A 12,760-nucleotide genomic window follows, 5' to 3' on the forward strand; every position below is an offset into this window, starting at 1 on the left:
AATTTCAATAAAAGCTCCCGGAAAGTCATGAATATTTGTAGACATTGATCTGTGTTAACGGGTGAAGGCGTCTCTGATCTACGCAGTAGTTAGTCTTGTTCCCTTTCTGAGCTCAGACGCTGTGTTTAGTGAGAGTGTCTGGACAGTTGTGTGTACAGGTTTAAATGAAGGGTTAAGATATGTGACGGCTCTCTGCAGGCTGCGTTTGAACAGAAGTCTCTCCACCGGTTCAGCGACACTGTTAATCCGATCAACAGAGCAGCGCCCACATCACCTCACATCCCAAGGCCACTTTACTCATTAAATGATGAGAGGGTCCAGAGAACGTTTGTGAGTCTTTTGAACCTCTGGAGCCAAACTGTCAAACTGCATGTAGAGACTTATGGAGGGTGCTAGTCTGCTAAGTAGAATACATTTGGAATCCGTCCTCCACAGTTCATCTAAACCTAGTTGAATTTAGTAATTAATGTTAAAACAAACCCATATAAAGCATGTGATGTCTGTGTGACTTTATGAACTTGTTGACCCCATTTTCTGAGAGTAATTGCAACATAACAACCTGTTCAAGTTCAAGTAAAGCCCACTTGCAAGGCATTTGGCTGGTTAGGTGCCACTGACAGTGATAGAGGACTTTCCCGTGTGTGATTGTGTGATTTCAGCAAGCGTGTTACAGGCGTGTAAACTTAGTTCTGGCTCAGGCCCAGTCCACACCGGTGGGGTGCTGTAGCTGCTGACAGGCCGTATTTTGAGCTCATTCTGTGGGGCGTGTCAGCAGGTTTTACAGGCTGAGACCCTAAAGGTTTGGGTCACTTTCCTTGGCAGGCATTCAGTTTTTCCACACAAACTCAGATATGGACTTGATGTATTGACCAACCACACTAAAACCCTAAAATTTAACAAACCCGGCAGCTTGGGTCACGCCTTAAGCTTCTACCGCTCCTGCTGGTGAGAGCGATGTTTTTAATCATGACCGACATGGCCACATTTCTGTCTGAGTGAGATTTATGGCCCCTTTACTCCGAGGCCCTGTACCTCCAGACCGCCGCTAATGGAGAAACACACAAAATGGTGTTTACAAGGAAGGTGCTGCTGTGGGCCTGTTTCTGGCCTGCTCGCTGTTGTTTGGTTTGCTGATTAGCAGTTCTCCGGAGGGTGTGGGTGTGTCGGGAATGTATGGGTGTGTGTGTGTGTGTGTGAGAGGATGAGGGGGTGTTCCTGTTTTTGTGAGTCTGGTTTAAGACTGGATGGGGTGGAGGTGTAGTGATGGAGCGGCTGATTCTGAGTGTTTATTGTTTGTTATACAGGTGAGAGACATGAGCGGCATAACTAGACTCACAGAAACAACACACACACACACACACACACACACACACACACACACACGCACACACACACACACACACACACACACACAGCTCACGTTGCATCCACATGTGAGTTGAGCCTGGACTCACATGAATCAGGTTTGATTCGGGGAGTGAACTTCCCTCTGCCTCTCCTCTCTGAGATCTTCATTGTCTGGGGAGGCGAGCTGAGAACACCGCACACACACACTTTATTACGGTTGATGTTTCTAGGTATCTGCTGCTCCAGGGCTTTTCTCCAAGGTATTATGGAAGACTGACATGCCTTTCTCTTTCTCTTCAGTAAACAGTCTGTATTGTCTTCCTGTCAGGAGAAATGAATCAGTCTCTGTCTCTCTCTCTATTTCCTCCTCACAATGAAAACCGGAGCGGTTGACTCAGCGACCCTGAGGGGATTACAACTCTCCTCTCCTGCGTTAGTGCCTGACGGAGGAATTGCGATGGGAGATCCACAACTAATCTGAACCTTGGTTTGACATTTGTGGAGTTTGTCATTGTGTTGTTGTGCAGAACAGAGAGAAGAGATTAGAGACTGAGAACGCCAGAACCTTCCCGGACCAGGTTCAACTTTTGATTGATTACAACATGTTAAAAACAGTCATTAGGGGATCCATTCATAGAAGTTAAATATTATTTTAGGACGCAATAACCTACAGATATTAGAGTTTAAAGTTTGTGTGTTTTAAGATGGATAGTAGCAAGTCTATGGATCAGCCAAATGGTGTATACATTGGTGTACAATCGCTCAGCTGACCAGTTGGCCTTGTTTGGAGGTTGGGTTCCATAAATTACACTGCATCAGATCCATTTTCATTATTATTCAAGCTGTGATCTGGTGAATGAGTCAAGTGTCAATGGTTCTAGACATTTATAAGCCATTTGCTAATACCAGTAGATGTATAGTTGTATGTAAAGTATCCATCACAATGACCCAAGACTTATGTGCAAAGTGAGTGGATGAGGTGGATTATAGACGAGATCCGTGTGGTGCTTCATCTTTACCTTCACAGCCAGTAACAGTCCTTGTCCTCAAACTTTTAACCAGCTCTGGCATGTGACGAAAACCAAGAGACAAACTGCAGGAAGATGAAATCAGTCAACTTTAAAGTATGGGGTGCCATCGGTCTGCCACAGCCACGGGCATCGATCTGTGCCTCGTCTCTCTCCTCTCCGCTGTCTGGGCCCCGGCCTGACACACAGACACCTAACTGATGGCAAAATCTACCTCCTAGTCAGCAATACAACAACATGTCACTGTGCTAGTTGAGCAGTCTGTGTCTGTGAGTCTCCACTCGTCCATCTGTTCTGTGTCTGTACCCTCATTTAGACATTTGTCCGCAAAGTGTCCTATTTACGGAGTTTACATATTTCAGTCTGGGTTCCCACGACTCCAGCAGGGTCCTCGCCCCCCCCCCCCCCCCCCCCCCCAAAAGTGGGGGACATGTTGCCCCGTATGGCCCATATGAATGATTCAGGTCAGAGTGGCTGCAGCGCACACAGGGGACATCAATATGTAGTCAGCTCTGGGAGAAAGATTGTTAAAATGTCTCAGCGTCATATTTTATTGAGAGGCTAAACCGGTCCAGACTTGACAAATTCAATGTTGCACAGCGGGAAAAAAAAAACTTGAAGATGTTTATGGATTCCATGCTTCTGTGGCACTGATAGTTTAATGTCTGACCTTGGGATTTTGAATCTAAAGTGTAGTGTACTCAAATATTTCAAACCATACAGAAGCACCATTCAGACCTGTGTAATTATGGAGATTGTCCCCGTTGTTCCTAGACATTTAGAGAGTGTGTGGACGGATTGTGTGCAGCCTGGGTGCTTGTAGGATTCTGCAGATGTTGTGTGGCTCTGAGGACATTTGGTGACTCGTCCTCCCTGTAACCTCATCAGTATTCTGAAGCCTTGGCTCCATTACCGTGTGTTGTCAGGAGGTAGGGCCGCTCTCCCCCAGGTGTAATAAGGACCCTCTCTCTCTCCTTCTCTCTCTCTCTCTCTCTCTCTGTCTCATGCCATTTCAATGATTGGAAACTTCCCGTGCTAATACAGTTAAGAGCTGACCCTGGGCTCCTTGGCCACTATGTTAGAAGTTGATTTTGTAGCTTTATTAGTGGCGTTTGTGGTAAAAGAGTTAAAGTGAAGTGGATTTAGGCAGATTGGATGTTGGTGTTATTTATGACTGCTGACTGCATGAAGAAATGTGTAAGTTTATTTAATGTTGAGAGCTTTTTACAATGAACGGCCTACAAATCTAATCAGGGAGAGATATTACTGCAGTGCTGTAAAGTTTAAACATAAATACTAAACTCCAACTCTTATCCAACAATTACACGGTTTGTTGCTTAGAGAGTTAACAGTTCATATTTATTTGTAATGATGTATTTGCCTCATATATTGACTCTTAATTGTCTGCAGTCCCCCAGCAGGGTTTTTGCTTTTGCGTTGTGAGGATAGTTTGCGGAGCGTGACTTGAGTAACTTTACTGAGATTAGATTAGAGACAAATCCAACACCGCAGGGAGCTTCCATCAGGGAATCCAGGTTTTCCAGCTGACTGCATGGAAAAAGCGATTAAGGAACGTTGGAGGAGGAAGAATTCAACACCACTGTTTCTACACTTTACCCCATTTACATTCTGGTGGTGGGAAATATTATCGATCACATGAATATGATCATCTCTGTGGGATCTGGAGACTTAATTATGTGCAAATCTTTTTATTTATAGGCACAAAGTGATCCAATACTCATGGCTTTATTCAGCTTTACACTAACATTTCTCTTCTCATTGATATCTGAGCCACTCTGGCATTTACATTCACATCCATAAGACCTCTTAAGATTCCAGAAGAAAGGCGACTTCTTCAAAGGTCTCAAGTGTGTGATCGTACACACAGGAGTGAAACCTCCACTCAGATCATTATCATTATTCAGATAGCAATGACACAAAGAAGCTCCCTGCAATTTGCAAATAGCAGTAACAGAACAGGAAGTATCGCTAAAGTAATGATTCTGAACATGGAGTTCATTGGTATGTGCAGCAATCCATGGCTGCTGTTATCCTCGCTGATCCATACTGGTTAATATATTTCTCCTCTAAACAAGGTGAGCGCAGAAGATAAAAGACAAACCAATACGAGGTAAGGGCCCCCGGAGATTCTGACCTCTCCCGGCGGAGCGTAGATCGCTCTGACCCCTCGCCCCGGCCCTAATCCCTCACTGCAGGGTCTGGATTAGGCCTTTGTGTTATTAGCCGCCGTCTCTCTCCCTCTGCAGCCTTGGATCGATGGATGGCTCGGTCTGAAGTGGCGGTGCCGGTTATTAAACGCGGGACCCAACCAAACCCCTCGGACCGCCGGGATAATCCCATCGCAAATTAAGGAGAGGGAAATTGGTCAAGGAGGACAGGGAGGAGAGAGGCTTTTCATATTGTGACCTTTAAAGACTTCACACACAAACAAAGGCACACACACACACACACACACTGCTTTATTTACCTTCACGCCAATCTGCAATCATTTGAAACCGCTGATGGATTTACATTTCCTTAAAGAGGAGATTGCACTGATTTCAAACACACTATAACTGTACATACACACTTCCTTTGTAAAAACATTCATATAGATTAGATTGATGGACAGACAGAGAAACCACATCTCACTGTCACACACTCTTCATTCATCATACTTCATACTTTACTCCAGGGTAAAGATTATTCACGGTGTGCAGGCTGAGTTTAAACTTCTGTTACATCAGAACATCGGTGACGGTGGCAAACAACATAATAACTATAATCTACAGCGCCAAAATATAAAGGTTTAAAAATAAGTATCAAACCATTACTGTCTTTCTTTACATGTTAACATCGCTCTTTTATAAAGGGTGGGTGGAACCAAATAGATAAATAAAAATAAATGATGTGACGCTGGTGTAAATATCTCCATAGCCGTTATTTACCAAGGATTCATTTTGATTCATTTTCAGGGCTACTTCCTGTCAAGTCAATCGTATAGCATCATCTCACATCTCATCTCTTGTCTCTCTCTCGTCCTATCGCATCGTCTCATTTAGTATCGCCTCATATTGTTTGGTCTCTGATCGTTTCTCTTCACATAGTTTTGCCTCATTGCGTATTGATTCCTCATGTATTGTCTCATAATGCATGGCTTCCTGTCCTCCTGTCCTCCTTGTCCCCCTTGTCCCCCTGTCCTCTGATGTTACCTCGTGTTGCTGATGTGGTTTGTTAAGTTCAGCCCATCCTCTCCAATGTGATTACGCCGACTTAATTGATGTGAATCTTAGTCTGGCAGTATTATGAAACATAATTAAACATAAATATTGCGCCTGGATTCCAGACTGGGTCCAGAGTCCAGAGTGAGCATCTTTCCCCGGCGGCTCGGGGCCTGCAGGAGTCACATCTGGAAACAGTCCCGTCCCATAAGGAGAGATCAATGTTGTCACAGAAAACAAGCAGTGAGAGTGGAGCCTTGTGGTATTCGGCTCCAGACATACCAACGCTTTCATCCACAACAACTTACATACACACAGTGACAAACAGAGACAAAGAGCTTTTCCACCAAATCATTAAATCTAACAGCTGTGCGGCAGTTTGAAGCTCTGATGGGAGAATTCAGAGTGACGCCCAGAAACCAGAAGCAGCATCCTGCGTGAGTTTAGAGATGAGGGCTGATTACCACGTTGATCACTATGGAGACATCCATTCATGTCTCTCTGTCTGTGTGAATGTGCAGCAGAGGGAAGAATCAGAGGGTCAGAGGGAAGATGATTCACCACAAGCAAGCTCTCTCTCTCTCTCTCATCTCTTCATTTCTACAAATTCTATTTCTTTCATCTTTTGTTTCCCACGAGTCTTTTTCCATTTCCCCTCTGTGTTTGTTGCTGTTTTTCTCTCTCCATCACTGAGCCTCTGTATTTCCCCCCTCCTTCTCTCCCTCGCTTTGTCTTGTCTTCTCTCATTTTCCCATCTCAGGATCTCTCTCTCTCTCTCCCTCTCTCTGCCTCTCTCTCTCCCCCTCTCTCTCTGTGTTTGTGTGTGTCATCTCTGAGCCTGACATGTGGGATAATACCGGATGTTAATTACCCTCCCTGTCTGAGGTGAACGTCATTAGAGCCCTGAACTGGATGTGAACCAAGCGTTACCAGGAGGGGGCAAAGTCTATTAAATGCCATTATTGAATTTTCCTCCTAATTTAAAAGTAACGGCATGACGAGCGCTTGTCTGGCAGCTCGGCTCGCCTTGTTTAGCTTTTTCTCCTCTTGCCTCAGTAAAGACCCAATTCTTTTGAAGAAGGCTACACACAACTGACAGAATAAATGAAACACATCAGCGATGGTGGCGTACGGCTGCTGGTGGCGTACGTCTGCTCAAACCCACAGCAGTGAGGAGGAGGAGGAGGAGGAAGCTGGGCTCTGGTCTCCAGGGAGGGTTAGTGAAGGGTTAGTGAAGCTACTTTGAGAGTCAGTCAAGCTACTGCAGGAGAAGCTGAACCAAAGCAAAGAAACCATTGGGAGGAATCTGATGATCTCACCACAATCTCTGTGGAAGTCATTCAGACTGCTGTGGCCAACTGGGCCGGGTCGGCTCATTGGAATCAGAACATGACTTTAAACGGTATATTTAGCATTTCTTTGAGGCAACACACCCTTTAAGTCACACACCTGTTTGATCCCAGGAGGTCACAGGGGACTGGAACCGATCACAGAGGGAGACGAGCTCAATCTCACTCACACCTCACACAATTTGGCCTTTTTAGTTGATTATCCTGCTTCTCTTTGGACTCTGGGAAAAGAAAACAACACGCAGATAAAGATGGAAACCCACAGAGAGGTGTGTGTGTGCGTGTGTGTGTGTTTGTGTGCGTGTGTGTGCGGTGAGACGACGACAACCTGCAAACTCTGAAAGCCTCCTAGGAGAAAATGCAATTGAAGGCGCGGCACATTTATTTGTCTAACACCTTTCAGACATAACGGCAGAGTCAAAGTGCGCCGAGATAAAAAAAATTTAATTAACATTTATATGGCAACAGGTGTGTGACGTAAGGCAGAGGAATATAATTGAAACGATATTAAAAAAGAGGTGGAGATTATTAAAATACAGAGCAAGAAATGCAACCACGACTTCAAGAACGAGAACTGAAACACAAGCGTTCACATTCACACACACACACATACACATCTGCAGCTGCTTTACAATGTCAGTGTTTAAAAGGGTTTCTATGTTCCTTTATGGTTCCTGTGTTTATTATCAATATTACAATTCACAATGAACCACTGGTGAGGAAACTCAAAGGTCAGTCAGGGCCACATGGAGCTGACATCAGTTGGTTGATATACAAATATGGCTGTGGTGAGCAGACAGCAGGAGTATCTGAGCAGATTAGTGTAAGTACAGCTGAAACACACACACACACACACACACACACACACACACACACACACACACACACACACACACACACACACACACACACACACACACACATCTCCACATTGATGTTTGGAGACAGTTGCAGAGTTATTCCACCTCCCATCCCCGCTTCTCCGCTCTCTGCCACAGGAGACACATAGAGTATATTTGCATTCAGAACTCTCCGTATTAAAACACACACACACACACACACACACACACACACACACACACACACACACACACACACACACACAGAACTTGCGGCGCGCCATAAGCCGTGATTAAAATGTGTCACTTTCCCCACTAAGACGTCTCTGGTGCATCAGATGGGAGCTTAGCAGCAGCATATGCTCGCTGGAATGATCGGCTGATAGATGACAGGTGGTTACCCAACTATTTGCATAATTACGGGTGTAACACGCCGGCTGCTTGAATGTCATAAATCCAAATCCATATGGCCTTTTGGGAAATCCAAACGCTTCACGCCACCGCCGCCGCCGCCGCATCTCAAAGATACTCTTACCGCCTTTCCTGTGTAAGAGACATCAGCGGGATTTCTCGCTGAATGCTTTAAGTGTGTGTGTGTGTGTGTGTGTGTGTGTGTGTGTGTGAGCGCGAGGTAACTCCATTCCTTCTGCTTGTTTTGGCAGCCTTGATCAATTGCGGGGGAGTTATCGAGTTCCAGTCACAGAGTGGTCAGTGTTTCAGCTGCGAGGCGGCCGCCGTGTTTGCACCGCGAGTTTTCCGCCCCCTGATTGGTTGTGAGACTCACTTTCACTCTGGGCTTTTGCCAGAATCAGCTCTGTTCTGTTGTGTTTTTGCTGTGTAAGGACGGCCCTCCCTCTTATCTCCAGAGTGGGATCATGATACAGCACAAATGAGCCCCGGTTGATTGTTCTCACATCTTCACGTTTGCCCGTGTTTTCCTAGCTGTGGGGCCAGAAAGCAAAGCCAACATGTAATAGTTTAAGTTGTTCAAGCTGTTAAGTTGTTTCAGTTATCCTCAAAGGACCTCTTATAGAGACAGAAGTACTTATCATCACTGCTCTCTGTGTCTCTAGAGGATAACAGCAATGTGCATCTGCTGTAATCCTCCTTACATTCACAAGTCATTTACCATATAGATGAGAAAAGACAATATTTACTACAATATTTACCGATTTCTGCTTATTCCACAGTTCTATATCCCCTTCTTCTTCCTCCCACTTATGACCTCATTCTACTCTTCTTCCAGACATGCCTCTGCACGTACGCCGCAGCAGCGACCCCTCCCTGGCCGACCCACCTCTGGGAAAGGTCCAGGTGGGTCCGGAGGAGCCGTCCAGAAAGAACCCCACCCGCTGGTCCACGACCGCCGGCTTCCTAAAGCACAACCACAACAAAAACGCCAACACTGGAAGCCTGGAACGAAAGGTAAGGTGATCCGTGATGTAGAGGTCGAAACATCTGACCTTGAATGACCCTGAACAGAACGAAGTGAAGAGATAATGAGTGTTCTTCCTCTGTGTTTAAAGGTTCTGACTCTGTGTTCTGTTTCACAAAGCTATGGATCAAATCAGACTCGGCTACAAATCCTGCAAACTTAAAGAGATTGATCTTATATTCTCTTCAAACTGCCCTGGAGTGTCTTTCCACTCTGCTGCATCAATTAGAACATCAGGAATAATGCAGGGAAATCTTCTGACCTCCAGATTCTGGCTGTTCTTCGCCTTCTTACCTCATCTTCTCTCCTCCTCCTCCTCCTCCTCTTCCTCCTCTCATAACCCCAAACATGACCCCTGTGTGCAGACATCCAGCGTCTTCATCTGAAACCACTTCTTTCCCACTCTCCCTCTTGTCTTAAGAGTCAAATTACTCTCCAACACAACATCTTCCTCTCACAAAGAAAGCCGAGCCCAGGTGCCGACTCGCCACGCAGTCCAAAACATAATCATAATAAATAAGCCAATTAACTTCTAAGATGTCAATGGAGGACTTTTCCCTTCCTTGCTGAGAGAGAGAGAGATATTCCCCGAGTAATGAAACGTGGAGGTCAACCAAAGGAGGGATGATGGAGTGCTAGGAACGTGCCATGACATCCCTCAATGTGATTAGTGCGTCTGCATGCTTTGTCCCGTAATCCTGTTTAAAGACACTTTCGTTGTCGGAGCCTCAACTTTGTAACTGCCCGCTCCCCAGCCGAGGGCGGGAGAGAGGGAGGGAGAAGGGGAGGGAGGGAGGTTAGAGGTAAAAGACATTATTTGGGCTTTTCTTCTCTTCCATTTTCCAGCCAATGCCAAACTGACCAAACAGCTTTTTTTCCCCTCTCAAATTGCAGGAGGACAAATATTATGACAGCAGGGATCTCAGTCGGCCGCTCTACTGGGGCTTTTGCTGTCTAAATGCATTTTGCAGGGCTTCTTCTTCTTCTTCTTCTTCTTCTTCTTCTTCTTCTTCTTCTTCTCCCTCCTCTCCCTCTCCTCTGTTTAATGTGTGCCGGATGTTCATATCTGTCTGCTTTGCACTTTGTGAGGAGTTTGGTGTCAGGCGTTTAAAGTAACAGGATTAAAGGTGGTGTGCGTGTTTGCTCTGTTTGGCGTGTGATCCTATGGGAGGAGGCGGGCCTTTCACAAACGCACAGCCGGTGCCTCACAACGCACAGAAGCTGCCTGTCAGAGAGCAACTCAAAGAGGAAGAAGTTCCCATACAACCTAAACTGCAATTCAGTCACATTTGGACAATATGGGGTTAAATCCGCTGTCAGAATAACACCTGAATATGTTTATAAGTGTTCTTCAATCAGACGCTGTATAGATTTTGGCACCAGTATCTTGATGGAAGCTTGTATTGATGGATCTGCAGCAGGTGATCAGTAAGGTGGCTTAGATCGTCTCTCTGGCACTGAGGATTGTTTTGGAAAGTAATGAGCCGACACCGGCAGGCTGTCGTCTCTATTCTCCACGTCTCCTTCTTGACGGGGGCCATTAGATTCCTTCAATGGAGTCTCACTCTTCATCATCCTCTGTCTCCCTTCCATACATTCATCCTCATATAGTCACAGTCTGTCAGAGATGAAGTCGACTCGTCCGATCCACAGATGTGGGAAGCATCAGTCAGCATTGACATAGGAGTGTTTACATCCTGCCACATGCAGGGATCTCCGTACACATCACAGCTGGCCCATGTTCTGCTGGAGTCCCTGTGAGTCCTCTTCTGGTCCACTCAGGCTCGGTTCTGCTAAAGCTGCTGGTGATATACAGCATCTGAGAGCTTAAAGTCCTCAGCCAGCACTGTAAACTCACTGTAAACTCATCCGCTCCACAGTTCCTCGCCAACTAAACTGCCAACTAGTTTAGCACATGTATACATTAGAGAGTAAAGGGTATCAGGTTGGTCTGGTGTGTGTTGTGTGTGTTGTGTGTGTTGTGGATATGATCTTTGTGATTTACTGCCTCCTCTCTCCTTTCTGTCTCTTCTTAATGCTTTTGCTGTGTGGTATAATGTTGTGTAGAGGCCTGTTGTCACGTCGTGTTGCGTGGTGGAAACTTAGCTGTGATGGTTATCAGGGGGGCGGAGCTCACGTGACCGCTCAGGTTTTACGGTCCCGTCTGCAGAGCTTCCTCGGGCTCCGTCACGCCACATTGGACTCCACTGGAACGTGTTTCATAACGACGCACGGGGGACGGAGACGGAGACACGAGGGAAGCTGTTGTGTGTGTTTTAGTAACTTCTCTCTCTCTCTCTGTCTCTGCTCTTTTGATTTGTGATGACTCATGGAATAAGACCAAACTTGGCCGTGTCTGTTTTGCCTTTCAGATGTTGTTGCTAGAGTCTAACTTTAGTGGCTCTGCTTGTCGTTGTGTTTCTTTAATTAATTTCTTTTATTTCTAGCTGAATAGCTTTTGCCACAGGGACTTTGAATCCATTTTTTCAATGCCAACGCCAGCACGCCTGAAATATAATCAGCTGTGTGTGTTTCTTTGTAATAAGTGGAGTCGGGTCTCTACGTTACCTTGACAGAAACATTTGCACCGTGCTTTCTGTGTGATAGAAACACTCGCTCCTTACAACAGGCCTCTTATTAGCAGCTGTATGAGGACCTGAATGAGAAGGACATGATGCAGAATGTGCCTCAGGTCCAGGACCACCTCTTACCCACAATGCCTCTGATCAAGCCCCAGACCACACTTGTATGCGTATGTATTTGAAGTATTATAGTAATTAACGCCCCTACTCCTCCTCTTGTAGGGTAGAGGAGGCAACGCCTACCGGAGTCTTCCTCGCGACGCAAGTGGCTGGGCCACTCAGTTCCAGAGAGAGGTGAACCGATCGTCTCTCAGCGCCAACCATCCTATGGTGGACCACTGGCTGGACCGACAGGAACAGGTAGAGTGGATTTAATGGACCCTGATGCGTACAGAGTTCATATGAAGAGGAGAAAAGGCCCTTTGTACTCTCTGTCGCTTTGTTTTGTAATCCGGTATCTTCAAATCGTATCTACTGGACTAATCAGTGAGAGGAGGGTCACAAATCAGAAGATCTCCCACCAGGTGGAATCCTAGCCTAGTCTGTTCGGTCTCCAAATGATGTTATGCCACAGAAACATCAGGATGTGGGACAAAGATGTTCGTGGTCCAAACCGTCCCAGTGTGTCTCATTGGCGTCGCTTGTTGCCTTTGCTGATGACGACACACGTCAAGCTGCAGGGTCCAGACTGGTGGACAGGTGACAGTGACGGGTAACAGTGTGAGGATTACAGTAACTCTGGTTGTTTATGGCCCTAAAGAGACGTTTAACTATCTTGGTGACTGACTTGTGATCAGACTTGAGATCTCCCTTTCAGGCTCGGCTCCTGACTTCACACCTCCTCCTTCTGTCGACAGTCTCTTGATTGTTTCATTCTCCGGCTGGTCCCTGTACTCCTCAACCTGTCAGAGCAGAGAAAAAAACCTTCCCTTTCAAAGTTATTAAAAGTGACAGAGGCT

General features: G+C 45.9%; 1 protein-coding gene across 7 annotated transcripts in view; it reads left to right on the forward strand.

The window, feature by feature from the left end:
* The window catches only part of LOC142988755 (partitioning defective 3 homolog), a 269,011-nt gene that overhangs the window by 96,286 nt on the left and 159,965 nt on the right, over positions 1 to 12,760 (forward strand). For 6 of the 7 annotated variants that reach the window (XR_012960619.1, XR_012960620.1, XM_076137995.1 and 3 more), the window contains exons 4-5: positions 9,031 to 9,209; positions 12,024 to 12,161. Coding sequence is in view for 5 of the 7 variants with exons in the window: in XM_076137995.1 (XP_075994110.1) it covers positions 9,031 to 9,209; positions 12,024 to 12,161 (317 nt within the window). In the remaining 2 variants the exon portion in view is untranslated. The remainder of the gene's footprint in view (positions 1 to 9,030; positions 9,210 to 12,023; positions 12,162 to 12,760) is intronic. The other variant, XM_076137996.1, reaches the window with a different exon arrangement.

Source organism: Genypterus blacodes, unplaced genomic scaffold (genome assembly GCF_046128005.1).
Source record: "Genypterus blacodes isolate CSIRO-AG114 ecotype Tasmania unplaced genomic scaffold, CSIRO-AGI_Gbla_v1 ptg000348l_1, whole genome shotgun sequence".
In the NCBI taxonomy this organism is placed as follows: Eukaryota; Metazoa; Chordata; class Actinopteri; order Ophidiiformes; family Ophidiidae; genus Genypterus; species Genypterus blacodes.